At 49.9% G+C, this 15,841-nt stretch overlaps 1 protein-coding gene across 3 annotated transcripts; it reads right to left on the bottom strand.

The window, feature by feature from the left end:
• Positions 1-1,539: 1,539 nt before the first annotated feature.
• LOC112935791 (E3 ubiquitin-protein ligase TRIM50) lies at positions 1,540-15,819 on the bottom strand. 3 transcript variants are annotated; one of them, XM_072752888.1, is made up of 8 exons: positions 15,508-15,819; positions 10,955-11,030; positions 10,058-10,469; positions 6,265-6,360; positions 4,479-4,709; positions 4,366-4,388; positions 3,158-3,282; positions 1,540-2,517 (listed from the first exon to the last, which is right to left on the bottom strand). In XM_072752888.1, exons 3-8 carry the CDS (start codon positions 10,454-10,456, stop codon positions 1,928-1,930), a joined length of 1,464 nt encoding a protein of 487 aa, XP_072608989.1. In that variant the 5' UTR covers positions 10,457-10,469; positions 10,955-11,030; positions 15,508-15,819; the 3' UTR covers positions 1,540-1,927. The 3 variants fall into 3 exon arrangements, with proteins under 3 accessions (XP_072608989.1, XP_025875482.1, XP_072608990.1); XM_026019697.2 differs by lacking the exon at positions 15,508-15,819 and having other exon boundaries at positions 10,955-11,215; XM_072752889.1 differs by lacking the exons at positions 6,265-6,360; positions 15,508-15,819 and having other exon boundaries at positions 10,955-11,080.
• Between the last annotated feature and the right edge of the window lie 22 nt (positions 15,820-15,841).

Genomic DNA, 15,841 nt, shown 5'->3' with positions numbered 1-15,841 from the left:
GCTGAGCACGCAGTGGTACTTGAGGTGAACCTAAAGAAGGGAGTATTTATGAAAGGTTGCTCAGAGTTAAGGGAAACTAGAGGGGATGCAGTACTCGGGGCTAGTGACAGCACTGCTCACTGCCAGGCCTCAAGAACAAGATAGCAAAGAGGAAGAAGCCACCTGCCAAGGATCTTTGGGTGAGGAAAGCTGCCAACCCACAGCCCAGCAGGCAGAAACCAGAAAAATGCACCTTAGACTCCCTCTGCCTCCTGCCCTTATATCTCCTGCCAGTCACTCCCATCTGCTGAACCCAACAGGAAGCCAGATTGTTCTGCTCCCCATAGGGGAGCCTCCCACCCTCCCAGGATGGAAGACAGGGTGGAGAAGGGAAGGGGGTAGGAAAGTGGATATAGAGGGCCACAATCTCCTGCCCAGTAATGGAATTGAAGGAAGAGCTGCAGAACCAAAACCAGGTCTCTAAGGTGTCAGACGGCAACCAAGGCCAACACCCGACAAATTCAGCCAGTAAAGATAACAAGCACTTTTTGATTCACACAGCTTACTACTTACACAGGCAGATTAGCCAAAGGTGCCAGCTCCACATGGTTCTTGTTGCACACAACAGAAGGATGACTACAGTGAGGGTTGGAGGACCTCCTATTCCTAAGAAGCCAGTTCTGGGGACACCTGGGTGGTTCAGCAGTTGAGCACCTGCCTTTGGCTCAAGGCGTGATCCCATGATCCTTGGATCGAGTTCCACATTGGGCTCCCTGCATGGAGCCTGCTTCTCCCTCTGCCTACGTCTCTGCCTGTGTCTCAAATAAATTAAATTTTTAAAAAAGCCAGTTCTAGATGCAGTTAAGCTGTTTTATGATCTATAGCTCTACTTGGAAGGTGGTAGGGCAGAAAGTCTCACACTTCAAAGCCTGGGAAGCCACATCTCCGGACAGTCTCCAATGGGACAAAGTCACTGGAGATGGCCTTGGGTTAGTGCCTCATGAGCCCCCCCATCCTCTCCAGTCCCTGGAGGACCACTCAGATGGGCTGAAGGTCAGGTCAATGTGGGTGCGTGCTAGGGCACTGGGGCAAAGTGGTTCCCCCAGGGAAGTCTCTCAGGCAGCTCCACAGAGCTTGGAGGCACAGGCTGAGGAGCTTCTCTCTAAAGCACCAGGTCTCAGATGATCCAGCTCCAAGCATTCTCTCTTCCAACTTTCCAATCCTTGGGAGAGAATTCAGCTGTCCCAGCTGTGGTCTGGAGGGGACACCATCAGCTCTTCATGAACAGATCGGGACCCTGGACCCACTCACACATGCCCAGCAGCTTTCAGAGATAGGCCACACCTGTCTGGACCCTACCTGCTTCTGCTCTGAAGTGTTATTTCCATCTCAACTAATGGGGAGGCAGATGCAGCAGGGTCTTTGAAAACAGCAATAATAGAGCGACTGACATGACTCTTAACCAGAGAGAGCCAGCCCAAGGTAGAGGGGATTTCTGGCCCCACCAGAGACTGGAGCTGCTTTTAAACACCTACATAAAGCAGTATATACATACAGCAGTTTAATAAAGAGAAAGATCATGTCAAATTTATTATCCTTAAGTTCACGTTGACAGAAAATATACATGGGAATGTTTCCACCTTTTGTTAAAAGAGCAAGCAGAAAGCATGGTTAGGAGGGATCAAGGGAAGTCTATCTTAACCCAAGGACACTAAGGCCTGGTTCTGCTGGTTAATAAGCAGGTGAATGACCAGCAAAAGGTTAATAAATACACGCCTGGCTGATAGGGAAGGGATTATGGTCCTTTTCTTCTTTTCATTAACTGTTTCCAGGAATACACAGGCATGAAGACCTTCCCAAAGAGTAAAGGACGTCATCATCTCTGCTGGCTGAACCCAGCAGAGCCCCTGCTGGAAGAGCCTGTAGGCAGGCAGACTCACCAGCAACCCTACAGCTTGGTGGGCTGCGGAGGGGTGAGGTGGACAGGCCCGCTGGGCGGGGACAGCACCATAGGCAGTGCGTTGCTGCCCCTCTCGTGCCAGCACGTGTCCAGGATGGGGTAGAGCTTGCCCTGGAAGTCAGCCTGGAATGTGTAGAGTAGCCGCAGGTCATCGGGGCGGTCAGCATCGAAGAAAGTGAGCTCTCCGTGCTCATAGTGCAAGTAGACACCGATACGGTGGGGGTGACCAGCCACAGGCAGGGGCACCCGAGGGCAGCTGAAAGCCTCATACACCCGGCCCTCCTTCAGGCCAATGAGCCACATGCCGTTCTCTGGGGACTTGCTCAGCTTGCCCTTGCGACTGGCAGTGCCCTTGATGACTCCCAGGCGCCAGTCGCTCTTGTTGCCCACCACCACCTCCCAGTAGTGACGACCACAGGAGAAGCCCCGGTTGGCCAGGACACAGGTACTGTAGTCAAAGCGCTCAGGTTGGCTGGCACGCCGCTGGGCCAGAAGCCCACACTGCACCACTGTGTTGCCCTTGGAGAGCTCCAGGAGGGGGTGGGCCGTGGCAGGGTCTAGCTTGAGGGACTCCGGGGCTGAGAGAGATCAAAAAAGTGTTTTTAAGCTACACAGAAGGCAGCAGACCCTGAGCTCCTCAAGGGAGGAACTGCAGTGGCCTCATCCCTGTATTCGAGAGGCCGTCTAAGGAGGGGCCAAACACAGAAGAGGGAACCCTAAAGATGTTTGCTGAATGCATGAACAATTCCTGAAGGGTGGAAAAAAATGGACAGCTGTGTAGGAGGCATTCTGGCTAAGGGAAAGGGCACCCACCTGGAGTGCTTGAGGAACTCAGTCCGTTAAGTGTTGGACTCTCAGTTTCGGCTCAGGTCATGGTCTTAGGGTGTGAGATCAAGCCCTGTGTTGGGCCCCGTCCTCAGTGATGAGTCTGCTTGGGATGCTCTCTCTCCTCTACCCCTCCCTCAACTTGAGCCCTGGCTCTTTAATTTTTTTTTAATTAAAAAAAAAAAAAGGAGTTACACAACTTGCCTTGGCCAATAAGACATGGAGCTGAGCTTGAGCCCAGGGTGTCTAATGGAACCCCAAAGCCACGCTCTCACCACTAACCCATGCACACAGCTTTCCAGTCTTCTGGGCCCTAAGCCCTGGCACAACTGACAAACTGCTGCCCACCCTGCAGGGCAGTCTTCAGGGAAGAGAGCAGCGTCAGAGCCCTACCTGGCAGAACTTTGCGGAAGAGCCTTTTCCACACGGTCAGCTTGATGTCCGCCTGGTGGAGGCCTGGCTTGAAGGAGATGGGGCTGAAGGTGCCTTCCAAAGGCCGGGCCTGCTGGAGCTCTGTGCTGAGGGTGATGGTTCACCATGACGGCAGAGCTGCACACCAACCCCACCCCTTCATTCTCACCCACATTCAACAAGCCTCTTGGAGCTCCAAAGACTGCGCATTCAAGATGCCAGTCATTCCCTCCCCTCCACCCTGCTCTGAGGGCCCGCCCCCTTCCTGGAAGGAGAAACACTCTATATCAGGGCAGGTATGAGACCAGCAGCATCACCTGGGGGCTTGTTAGAAATGTCTCAGGTCCAACCTCAGTCCTGCTGAATCAGAAAGTGATTACTAGAGCCCAGTGATGACTTAATGAGCCCTCCACGTGGTCCTGATGCACACTAACGTTTGAGGACAGCTTCTCTATACTGGGCGACCCCGGCCCCTAGCCACAGCTGGAGTACACACCTGCTCCCCAACAGCCTCACTGTCCATTCATTTAAACCAACACTCCTGAGCTGATTGTCCTTAAGACTAAAGGAAATTTGAAAAAAAAAAAAAAAAAGGAGATCCTCACAATCATGGTCTGACGAAGGCCGAGGAACTGCATGGTTGTTCATTTGCTGGGACTGGAACATGGATCCAATCCCTTCCCACACCATGGTGCAGGATTCAAGGCCCCTCATTCTGGCTCCTACCCACCTCTCCCATTCTGCCCTGCATCACATGTTTTACAGCACTTGTACTAATAAGTTCATAATTCTCCCAAGTCCATGACCTACTTCACCCTTTCATGTGACCATTCCCCACTCTGCTTGCCTGGCCAACACCCATTCTCAATCCTAAGCTCACCCACCTGTGCATCATCTTTGCCAATCCCCCCACCCCCAAACCCAAACCATCTCCTGTTATTTCTGTAGCTCATGTGTGAACTTTTACGGTTTTAGGTACCCACGGTGATGTAACCACAATTCACCATCTGCCGCCCACCAGTCTTTGAGACCCTTAATGGCAGGGGCATGACATTCATCTCCATGTTCCCCGAGCTCAGTACAGAGTCAGATGTGGGCAGCTGCTGCCAAGGCACTGGTATAGCTGAAAGCAGGAAGTGGTGGAGAGGAGCCACCAGATCCAAGCTGAGAGCTCCTTCCAAGGTTATTACCTGGAGACCATGGAGTGATAATTCTGGAAGACAAAACAGAAGGGTTAAGGCATGGGGGAGGCTCTTGGAGCCCTGGGGTCCTTGCCATGGGGGACGCTCCCTTGTCCACTCACCTGGATGAACTTGTGGTAATTCTCATTACTGAACTGCTCCAGCACACGCTCGGCCTGGACCAACCGCTTCTGAGTGCCCTGAGCCTGCTCCAGCTGCATATCCAGGGAGGCCACGAGGCCACGGGTATGACCCTCCAACCCTTCCAGGCAGCGGGCCTTCTCCTCATCCACCAAGTGGTGCAGCTCCTGGAACTCACGGCGAATCACCCAGCTGAAGACATCAGATTCATTCTGGGACAAGAAGGGGCTGGTTACAGCTGGAGCCTCAGGCAGAACTGCCTGGCTATGGCTGACATCAGTGTCCCTCTGCCCTGGCAGCCTAGGGCTTCCTGGGCCTCCCCAACTGGAGCTGGTTCTAGTAGTTGAGTTCAGTGTTCATGCTGTGCCTGGGCATCCCACATGCAGCCATGGGGAGGGGAACAGAGGCAGGGGAGAGACTGGGCTCCCAGCTCCCATTTCAAATACAGTGGCTCTGCTTTCAACTGCCTTAACTATTAAATGTGCACATAAGATTTAGCTTTAGTACAATATTCCACAAATGGAAAGTCTGCAAGGCCCTGGGAGAGCAGACTTCAGACAGTCAGGATTCCCTGAGTGACTCTGAGCTCAGCCTCCATCAGACAAGGATAATGCCACCTCTCTCTCTCAGGGTGAGGAGGGTTAACCAAGGTGATTCACAGAGGACACAGGCCTCCTGATCCTGCTTCACAAATGCCTGCAGGGCCTGGGCTCCATACCCTCCTGAATCATATGAAGATTTCTGCGATCTGTCCTGAATAACTAACTACCCCACCCCAACCTGCACTTACCAGGCAGGTGAAAGAATGTTGTTTGTGAGACTTGTGCTGCATGAGTGACCTTGGGAACCTGATTAGTTGACGTGAGCTGGCCTCTAGACGCCAGGAACTGTAAATCTTGCTTTACATCTCCCTCCAACTCCAGGCTGGGCTGGCCCCCCAGAATGGAATCTGGGAGAAGGGGCAAGCACACCTAGACCAGGCTCTTTGAAGATGTAAAGACATGGTAACAGAGGAATGCAGCTCACTCCAAACTGCAGAGATGAACAAATGTTTAACTTCAGACTGTCATTTGCCCTATAAATACAACCCTTATGGGGATGGCCAGTTGCAAGTCTCACTTGAGGAAAAGACACTCCATCCAGGCCTCTCCCTCAGGCTTCGCCCGCTGAGGAGGTTGGATGTTATAAGTGTCCGATCTGATATCACTGTGTCTTATTCTCCTTTACTGCTTACTATTGATTGCCCTCCCTAATCTAAGCACACATTTCCTTTTTCTTGTTTCTATTAGGTTTTAATACTATCCATAAAATGTTTTCTCCCCTTCAAAACAGAATATGGCTGTGAATCTTTTGTTCAGAACACTCCTAGCCCCAGTGTGCTTGTCACTCCGGAAAAGCAGAAAGCCACCAAGCTTTTCTACACCTTTGCTCCAAGGTAGTAGGTGGGCACCACATAGACTGCCAAGGTGAAGCACAGAGGGCAGAAGAGTTATGCCCACACTTTGAGCTGTTTACCTCTGGGACTTGGGTTCTGTGTTATCTCAGTCCCAAGGACAAGAGGGACACAGCCAACTTGGACAGAGTCCTAACAACTGAGTTGATTTCCCTGAGGGGATTTGCCCTTTTCCCACTCTGCCCTAGAATACTTTGAATTCTGGCTTTATATGAAGGCATGGATTTCTGTAAATAACATATCAGAACTGGGCTCTGCAGAAAAGGGAAGGTGGCCAGGCCCAGGGTAAGGGTACAGAGGAAAAGGGCACTCACAACAATCCGGGTCCTATTGTTCACCAGTTTGGCAATATGCTCATCCACCTTCTTCTGCTCCCGCTTCAGGTCAGAGATGAGAGCCGCTAGCTCCTCCTGGAGGCAATGTACCATGGCCTTGTGAGTAGCTGGACCCCTTCACCTTTTCAGCTCTTTGGGACAAGCCCTGAGCTTCACCCTTCCAGGCAGCATCCCAATGGCCACAAGCATCCCAGTGGAAACAGGGAAAGAGCTAGCTGGGTACTCTTGACTCCAATATAGGTTAAGATTATTCAAGAATATTCTATATTGAGGGCAGGAATTACCCAGATAGAAAAGGATCTCCAGGTCATCCCTCTTCAGAACATGGAGATGGATGCTAAACACTATAACCACTTGGAAGTCACTACACAATATCCAAGAGGGGCGATGATCACTCTGAAGCCAACATTCCCTGAATGGAATGCTGGCCATTGGGTGCCCACTAAGTAAACTCTCTGGTCACCAGCAGGTCTAGAATCAGTGGGCATTTGATCAAGGTATCACAAAAAGCCCGGCCCCAAGAGAGACCAATGGTGTATGCAGTTGTCCAGGTTTACCTAGGGAGTCCCTACTCCCTGTAAAGACCTAAGTCTTCCCTAGCAGGCTTGGATCCAGCTGGGATTTGGGGCCTTCCCAGGCGGATAAACTTACTTCTCCTAGGCTTCCCTGGCCCCAAATTGGAGTTGTTGTTTTTAAGATTTTATTTATTTCAGAGAGAGAGAGAGCTAGAGAAAGAGCACAAGCACACAAAGAGGGAGAGGGAAAGAGAGAATCAGACTCCCCACTGAGCAGGGAACCTGACACAGGGCTCCATACCAGGACTCTGGGATCATGGCCTGAACCAAAGGCAAATGATTTTTTTTTAATATTTTATTTATTTATGATAGAGAGAGAGACAGAGACACAGGCAGAGGGAGAAGCAGGCTCCATGCAGGGAGCCTGACGTGGGATTCGATCCCGGGTCTCCAAGATCGCGCCCTGGGCCAAAGGCAGGCGCCAAACCGCTGCGCCACCCAGGGATCCCCAAAGGCAAATGATTAGCCAACTGAACCACCCAGGCGCCCTCTGACTGAGTATTAAGGGTTCAACCAGGACTACCTACAACCCCATCCAGCTGCACTACTTAAGTGGAGCCCTGCTGGTTTGTGCACATGGAGCATACATGATCTTTGGCTTAAGATAGTTCCAAAGAAGAAATCAGCAGCAAAAGAGGCACCTGGCTGGCTCAGCTGGAAGAGCATGTGACTCTTAATCTCTCAGTTGTGAGTTCAAGTCCCACAGCCGGCGTAGAGATTACTAAAAAATAAATAAAAGTAAAAAAAAAAAAAAAAAAAGAATCCAGCTGCAAAACCCTTTCTGATAATGAGCTGAATAAAGAATAAAGCCAGTGTAGGGGTATATGTACACAGAATCTTGCACTGGATAATGAGGCATTGGAAGATCTTCCAGCAACCCAAGAATGGAATTCCAGTGGTAGGGGATCCTTGGGTGGCGCAGCGGTTTAGCGCCTGCCTTTGGCCCAGGGCGCGATCCTGGAGACCCGGGATCGAATCCCACGTCGGGCTCCCGGTGCATGGAGACTGCTTCTCCCTCTGCCTATGTCTCTGCCTCTCTCTCTCTCTGTGTGTGTGTGACTATCATAAATAAAGTTTTTAAAAAAGGAATTCCAGTAGTAATTCTCCTGAGGCATAGAGAGATGAGATTATTCTTTCCCTCTTTCCCATATCCTGGGTCACTGTGAGAGGAAACAGAATCATACAAATAAATAATCTCAAGACCTCAATCAATAGGAGGAAAACAGGAATGCGTGAAAAGGATACAATAAGAACATAATTTTGTTGCATCACAGAGAAGAATTTGGGATCACAAACACCCACATCTAAAACCAGGACCCAAGTGGTCCCAGGCTCCAAGCCAGAAATGATGAGCAAGCTCCTGTGTGTTTCCTCTTTCCTGGGCTAATAAAACACAGGCTCAATTTCACTGCACTGCAATTTGGCTTCCTCCTGTCACACTCCACTAAAACTATTCCTGCCAAGATAATCAATTCTTACTGCTAAATCCTACAGACTCTTTCCAATCCCCAGCAGGCATTTCACACATGTGATCTTGTTCTCATTAAAACACTCTGATTTCCAGGAGGCCATATTCAGCCAGTGTTCGTACTCTCTGTTGATTCTTTCTGTCCCTTTTGGGGTGCTCTATCTACCCGAATCTTAAACCCTGGTCTCCTTGGGGGTATCATCTATGTCTTCCCTATCACTCTGCAGACTATCCTGGTTGGTTTTCTCCACTCCTGCGGCTTCAATTACCATTTATATGTAGTTATTCCAGTCCTACTACACCCCCAGCCTCTTTCTCCAGTCCACCTTCCAGCAGAGTGTGTGGACTATATCACAACTCTGCTTAGAACCCTCCAGTGCCCCCACCACCATAATGGTCCTCAGAATAAGCTACAAATCCCTTCATGTGTCACATAAGCCTTACCAGGACCTGGCCTCCACTTACCTAACTCTCCCCTGAGCCTAACAGAACAACTTATAATTCCTTAAATATCCCTCCCTCCTGATCTTTTGCAGGGCTGTGTTTATACATGGAATGCCTTCCTCCCTTCTTTTCCTACCAAGTCTTCCCTATGGTTAGGTCTTGGTTTAACAGTCTGCTTCTTCCAGGAAACCTTCCTTCCCTGACCATCTGAGATCCTGCAGGAGCTACATTCAAGATGATCTCCTCACTGCCTATACTTAACCCTGACAAAAGCACCCAACACATGGGACTCTGCCAGACTCCCAGGCTGTGAGCTCCCCAGGGTGGGGCAAACCTCTTGCTCACTATTGTACCATAGGCTTTAGTACAACACCTAGCACACATTAGGTGCCAATAAACATCTGTGGGTAAGAGGGGCTGGTGGATGGCTGGGTTGGCCCTGTGCACATTTTCATACTTGTCTTCCAGGGTTGAAGAAACAAAGAAACACTGCAACTCACCCAGGAAATCCCTGCAACTCTGCCTTCAGATCTTGATGCTCTTTCTTTTCCCTGCCCCTATCACCTGTATTTTGTCAATCCTTACCTTTACTCTCCCTTCCTCCCAAACACTATGCCAGGTGCCCTGTAACAATTCACTTCCAAGAATCCTTCCCACCCTTCCTTGATCTGTTGGCAATAGAAAGAAAACTGGCCACAGTCTGAGTCCTTACTCTGCCACTGACAAACTGTATGACCTTGGGTAAGATCCTTACCTTCTCTGAGCCTGTTTCCTCATTTGTAAAGTATAACAATAATCCCACCCTTCATAAATCTTAGATCAACATTTTAACCTAAAATATTCACCTTAAATGATGATCTGCTAGATCTGAGGCAAAAGTCCATGAGACCAGGAATCCATAGTTTTTGCAAATACACTTTTAAGCTTTTACTACATGCTAAGCATGGCTCTAGGCATGAAAATACCTGAGGAAATAAAAGTGCTTGCCCTCATGCATATTCTGGGAGCACTCAAAATATAAATGAGAGCGACAAAGAAAAATAGAGCAGAGGAATGGGCTATCACTTGACAAGGGGCTCTCCATCATGCAAGTCAGTAGTCCTGAACACCTGCTGGAGATTGGAGCAGCTGTTCAGAACATGATGGATGGATGCATGCTCTACGAGTTCTACTCCAGGACAGGGCTGGAGGGAACCCTTCGGTGCCATGTGATGGCACCCAAAGAGTGCAGGAGCTAGGCTTGGTGGGTCCCTGATCCCAACCTCCCAGCAGCCTTACTGCTCACCTTCATGCGGCTGTAGACAGTGGAGGCCGGTGTGACACGATGGTGCTGGTGGGAGCCCAGCAGGCCACAGAGGCCGCAGATGAGCTCCTGGTCCCTCTCACAGAAGAGGCTGAGCGGATTCCGGTGGTGCTCACAGACCTTGGGCTCTGGATCCCCAGGGAACTGAAGGGCTTCAATCACCCGTGCCAGGGAGACATTGGGCGGGGAGCTGCTGCTATCCACCTCCTGTTGGCACACTGGGCAGCGGAGCTCTGAGTCCAGGTGGCGGGACAGGGACACCAGGCAGCCCTTGCAGTAGGAGTGGCCACACTGCAGCATCATGGGCTCCTTGAAGACCTCCAGGCAGATGGGGCACTGAAGCCGGTCCTCCAGCTCGGGCACGCTCACCTGCCACGCCATCCACAGTGCCGGGCTAGAACAGAGGGCAGCTTCCTCAAGCCTGCTCCCTCCACCCGCTGTGGCCCCACACCCTGGCAAGTGCCACTGGAAATCAAAGTGCCTTGGGGTCTCCAGTCCTGGATTCCAATCCCAACCCCTGTGACCTTGGCCCTGTTTTCTATCTTTAAACCAAAGGGCTTAATTGGGGGAAACTCACTTGGATATAGAATTTTATATATTTCACTCCGATTTGGAGGTAAACACAAAAAGGGCCGTCTCTGCAGGGTCTTTGGAGTGACACCAACAATGTGCCCTCTAGCAGCAGCAAGCATCCTGACTCAGAAATGGACAGCCAAAACAAGCAAAGGTCCTTCCCACCTTCTAGATCAGTTCTCAAACTGGTGAGCAACCATTGGAAGCACAGTGATAAAAGACTGCTGAGTCACCCATCACATTTCCCAAGAGCCCCAGAAATCTGCATTTACAACAAACACCCCCAGGTCATTCTAAATGAACTACCTGCTTTCTCAGAGTCCACTGGGATGTCCACCAGATCTGCTCAGTCTTGTCTTCTCCCCAGGATGCGACAGAGCCGCTAAGAGACGTGAGGACTGCAGCTGAATGCCTGCTCCACCCTTAGTCTCTGACCCTTAGCTCCTCCTCCTTTTCCAGCAATACCCGTGTCAAGGTCACCCAGAATCAGGTGGAACCTGGGCCACATCACGGGACCAGGGAGGCAGCCTCCTTTCACCTGGCAGCATTGATAATCCCAACATTCAGGTGCTCACCTTGGCCACACCTTGGGGAAGGGGGAGAGACACACCTAACGGACCCCAATCAGGCCACACCTTGGGGAAGTAGGCCACACCTTGGGGAAGTGGGCCCCCAGCCACACCTAACGGACCCCAATCAGGTGTGGACTCATGCTTCAACACAATTCTTTCTGAATCTATATTTTGAAGGTATTTTTATTTATTCAAGTTTTTGAGATAGGTGTTCTATAAAGGGCACAAATCTTAACTACATGCTTGGATGTACATATTCCATGAGAGTATACTCACTCTCAAGATCTACAGAATATTTCCAGCACCCAGAAGACACTCTATGTGCTCCCCAGTCAAAACCCCTTAACAAAGATAGCTACTAACCTGACTCTTATCATCGTAGATTAATGTAACCTGGTTTTGAATTTCAAATAAACAATTACCCAGCACATGCTCTTCTGTCTCACTTCCTTTACTCAGTATTTTTGAATTACGAAATTTTTTTTTTTAAACATTTTTTTTTATTTATTTATTTTTTTTTTTAATTTTTATTTATTTATGATAGTCACAGAGAGAGAGAGAGAGGCAGAGATACAGGCAGAGGGAGAAGCAGGCTCCATGCACCGGGAGCCTGACGTGGGATTCGATCCCGGGTCTCCAGGATCGCGCCCTGGGCCAAAGGCAGGCGCCAAACCGCTGCGCCACCCAGGGATCCCACGAAATTTTTTTTTTTTTTTTATATAAAATCTTTCAAAGTTTTAGAAGTTAAACATTTCTTTTATACAGTTGATAAATATTAGTCTTAACACACTATGCATATTATGTAGGTGTGGTAAAAAGTTATTGGAAAAGAGATGAAGATGGGTGTCCAGGAGTGTCAACAAGAGCTCTAGAAGTGCCTAGGTGCCTCAGTAAGTTAAGCCTCCAACTCTTGGTTTTGGGTCAGGTCATGATCTCACGGATCATGGGATCACGCCCTGTGCTAGGCTCACACTCAACAGGGAACCTGCCTTTCCCTCGCCATCTGCCCCTCCCCCCTTTCATGACTTTTTTTTAAAAAAGTGTTTAGATGAATAAAGAAACAAACAAGAGCTCTAGACCAGCAGGACACAATCTTTATAGGCCTAAGCATCCCTCTCTGCCAGCTGGGGCAATCTCTACCCCATGACAAGCAAGACCAAGGTCTGGCACAGGCATGTGGAAAACTAACTGATTTGTTAATTTAACAAATATTTGTTGAGCACCTGCACATATGGAGCACCTATGTATCAAGCAGTAAGCTGAGCATTAGGGAGACATCAAAGAACAAAACCTATGAGGTTTTCATCCTTTCAGAATTTGTAATATAATAGGAGTAGGTGTGGGGTAGGATCTAAACAAGACAACATCATGATATTAAATGCTTGGTAGGGGCAGCCCGGGTGGCTCAGCGTTTTAGCGCCGTCTTCAGCCCAGGGCCTGATCCTGGAGACCCGGGATCGAGTCCCATGTCGGGCTTCCTGCATGGAGCCTGCTTCTCCCTCTGCCTGTGTCTCTACTTCTCTCTGTGTCTCTCATCAATCAATAAATAAAATCTTTAAAAAAAATAAAATCCTTGGCAGGAAGTAAGGATATGAAGAACAAAAAGGGCAAGAGGTAATGAGTTGTTTGAGGAATATGTCACAAAGGGGCAGGGCAGAGTCTCTGAGGATGAATGGTTGAGCTGAGGCTTGAAGGACACAAAGACGCCAGCCACCTAGAAGACTACAGGAGGGCAAACCAGGCAATGCGCAGCAAAGACTCCAAGGCTAGAAAGAGCTCAGTATTTATGAGATACACTAGAGAGGAGACCTGAGTAGCTGAAGCATAGTGAGAAGAAACACCAGGAGAAGGTCAGAGGAGTTAGCAGAGAGGGCCTTGCAGAGGAGGGCAAAGGTTTAGATTTAATTTCAAAGGCAGGGGCGCCTGGATGGTTCTGTCAGTTAAGCATCTGACTCTTGATCTCAGGTCTTGATCTTAGGGTCTTCAGTTAGAGCCTACATTGGGGCCCAGCATGCAGCCTACTTAAAATAACAATTTCTAGGGCAATGGGAGCTATTGGAGGGTTTTAAGGCAAGGGAACAGAGTCTGACTTGTATTTTGAAAAGACCACTTTGGCTACTGTGTAGATAATGGATCACAGTAGCTTTAGCATCTCAGTGGATAGTGAAGCCTGATATAGAAAATTTCAAGGTGGAAAAAAGAAAAAAAAAATTTCAAGGTGAAATGGTAGGTGGGGGAATCTAGAGGCAGACAGCCTGAGGACATCCAGGTGGAGCAATTGAGTAGCAGTGGTCTGCAGGCTTCAGCAAACAGAATCACCTGAGGTGCTTGTGAAAACACAAATTTCTGGGTTCTGGCCTGTGTTTCTGGTTCAGGAGCTCAAGGTCGGGCTCAAGAAATTCCAGACAACACTGCTGCTGGTCCGGTAACTACACTTTGAGAGCCACTGAAAAAGGCAATTGGGTACAGCAGGCTGGAGCTGTGGCGCTCAGGGGAGGTTCTAGGCTCATCAGGAATACACCACGTGTCTAAGTACATCATATATTTAATTTGTGGGAATAGCTGGAATCTCTCTGGGATGAACAGAGAAGGGCAAGAGTCCAAGGACAAAGTCCTGAGATTGCTACTGTGTAGAGATCAGGAAGAGGAAAATGACTGAAAAGAGACAGCAAGTAAGGTAGGAGGAAAATCAGGAGAGCACCGTGACCAGGAAGCAGATCGATATGACCCCTTACCAGTAGAGAACTTTTCCAGGCACCTGGGTGGCTTAGTTGGTTAAGCATCCAACTCCTGATTTCAGCTCAGGTCATGATCTCAGGGCATTGAGATCGACCCCTGCATTGGGCTCCACATTCAGTGGAGAGCCTGCTTGAGGATTCTCTCCCTCTGTGCCTCCCCCTGTGCACATGCTCATTCTCCAAGAATAAGTATCTTAGATACCTTTTTAAAGATTTTTAGATATTGTATAAAAATATTTTTTTAATAAAATTGAAAAGAAACAATAAAGAACTTTTCCAGGCAAGAATCAGGAAGACATGCAGAAAAAGAGGCAAGAGGATTCAAAGCCTGAAAAGATTCAGCACGCTGTTGCTAATACTGATGTACAGGGAGCTCATGAGCAAGGGCCGGAGAGAGGCCACTAAGAGCTAAGTGAGGCCCCTGGCTGATAGCTGGCAAGGACATGGGGACCTCCAGTATATTGCTGCAAGGATCTGGACTTACCAACATGAATGGGCTTCAGGTTCTTCCCCAGAGCCTCTATTAAGGCTAAGGCCTTGATTTTAATCCAGCGAGACTAGCGTCAGATTTCTAACCTCCAAAACTGATGACAAATAGCTGAGATCATATATACCTGTTGCTCTTAACAGCTAATTTTCTGGTAATTGATTATGACAACAGTAGGAAACAAATACAAAAGAGAAAAATGTTAAGGAGAGGTCAGCTTCATCAGACGCTGACAAGACTGCAGTAATCTGAGGACAGAGGTGTCTTGCGGATTGCAGCATTCAGAGCACTGTTGGTGACACTGAGCAGGAACAAGTGGTGTTGAAGAGAAAATGGAGTTGGGTACAAAATCATTGAGAAAGCCTTCGAAACAACTCTTGTGAAAAGCTTTCCTGTGAAGAGTAGGAAAGGGAGCCACCTGTGAGACGTGGTGGGGACAAGGGGGGCTGGGGACTTGTTTACGGCGAGGCCTTCTAGGACACATCTAAACTGCAGAAAGGACCCAGTAGTCAACGCAAGGTTGCTGCAGAAGAGGGGCGACCTCTCAGTCCTGGAGCAGTCAGGCAACGAAGGATCCAGGGAACCAGCCGCAGGGCCGCGGTCGGGGTCATCCGTGCTTTGCACGTCCCCAGGGGTAACGTCCAGATTCCGTAGATTTGGTGGCAGGAAATGTGAGGGATGTGGTCTTACTTTCTCAGGAACTGGGCATTTTGGCTTTAAAGGCCTGTCTGCGCCTAAACGTCTCCAGCGCAAAAAGGAAGATGAGGAAAAATGGAAAAGGGAGATACCCCACTTGTGCGAGGCCTGACACTTTTGGCAGCAGACCGTTCCTGGAAGTGCGTCCTCCCCAGCGTGCTCCCGCCACAGCCTCTGCTCCCAGTCCCCAGGCCATCCCACGCGTCCCGGCCAGGTGCCCGCGATCACCCAGCACCCCATCCAGCGCCCCCTCCACATCCCAGCCACATGCCCCTTCTCCTTCCCCGCATTCCCCTCACGAGCCCCATCTTGCCACACGCGAACCCTTCACGTTCCCCATGGCGCCTCACGAGCCCCCCCACCTACCTCCTTAGGATCCATGCATCCGCCGCCGGGCGCTCCAGCTCGCCCAGCAGCCTCCGCGAGTCACCGCCCAATCTCCCACTATGCTCCGCGCCCCATCTCGCTCAGTGTGTCCCTCCCTCAGTGTGTCACGTGCCCCATCAGGATCTGTGCTTCCCCTCCACATGCCGGTCACACACACACACACACACACACTCGCCGCCGCGCGTGTCCCCTTCATGTGCCTCATCACGCTCAGTATGTCCCCACAGCGTGCTCCATCTCACACGGTGGGTCCCCAAGCCGTGCCCCTCCACGCCCTGCGCGACTCTTCCACAAGCTCCCTCACGCTCCCCGC

Source organism: Vulpes vulpes, chromosome 3, assembly GCF_048418805.1.
Source record: "Vulpes vulpes isolate BD-2025 chromosome 3, VulVul3, whole genome shotgun sequence".
Classification (NCBI taxonomy): Eukaryota; Metazoa; Chordata; class Mammalia; order Carnivora; family Canidae; genus Vulpes; species Vulpes vulpes.
This window is presented reverse-complemented; position numbering and strand designations above follow the sequence as displayed.

Coding starts and splice junctions, on each gene's coding strand:
- LOC112935791 (XM_072752888.1), bottom strand. CDS start 10,456: ATGGCGTGGCAGGTGAGCGTGCCCGAGCTGGAGGACCGGCTTCAGTGC. Junction 4,389..4,478: donor ATTACCACAAGTTCATCCAG/GTGAGTGGACAA, acceptor TTTGTCTTCCAG/AATTATCACTCCATGGTCTC. Junction 3,283..4,365: donor TATCACTCCATGGTCTCCAG/GTAATAACCTTG, acceptor CATCACCCTCAG/CACAGAGCTCCAGCAGGCCC.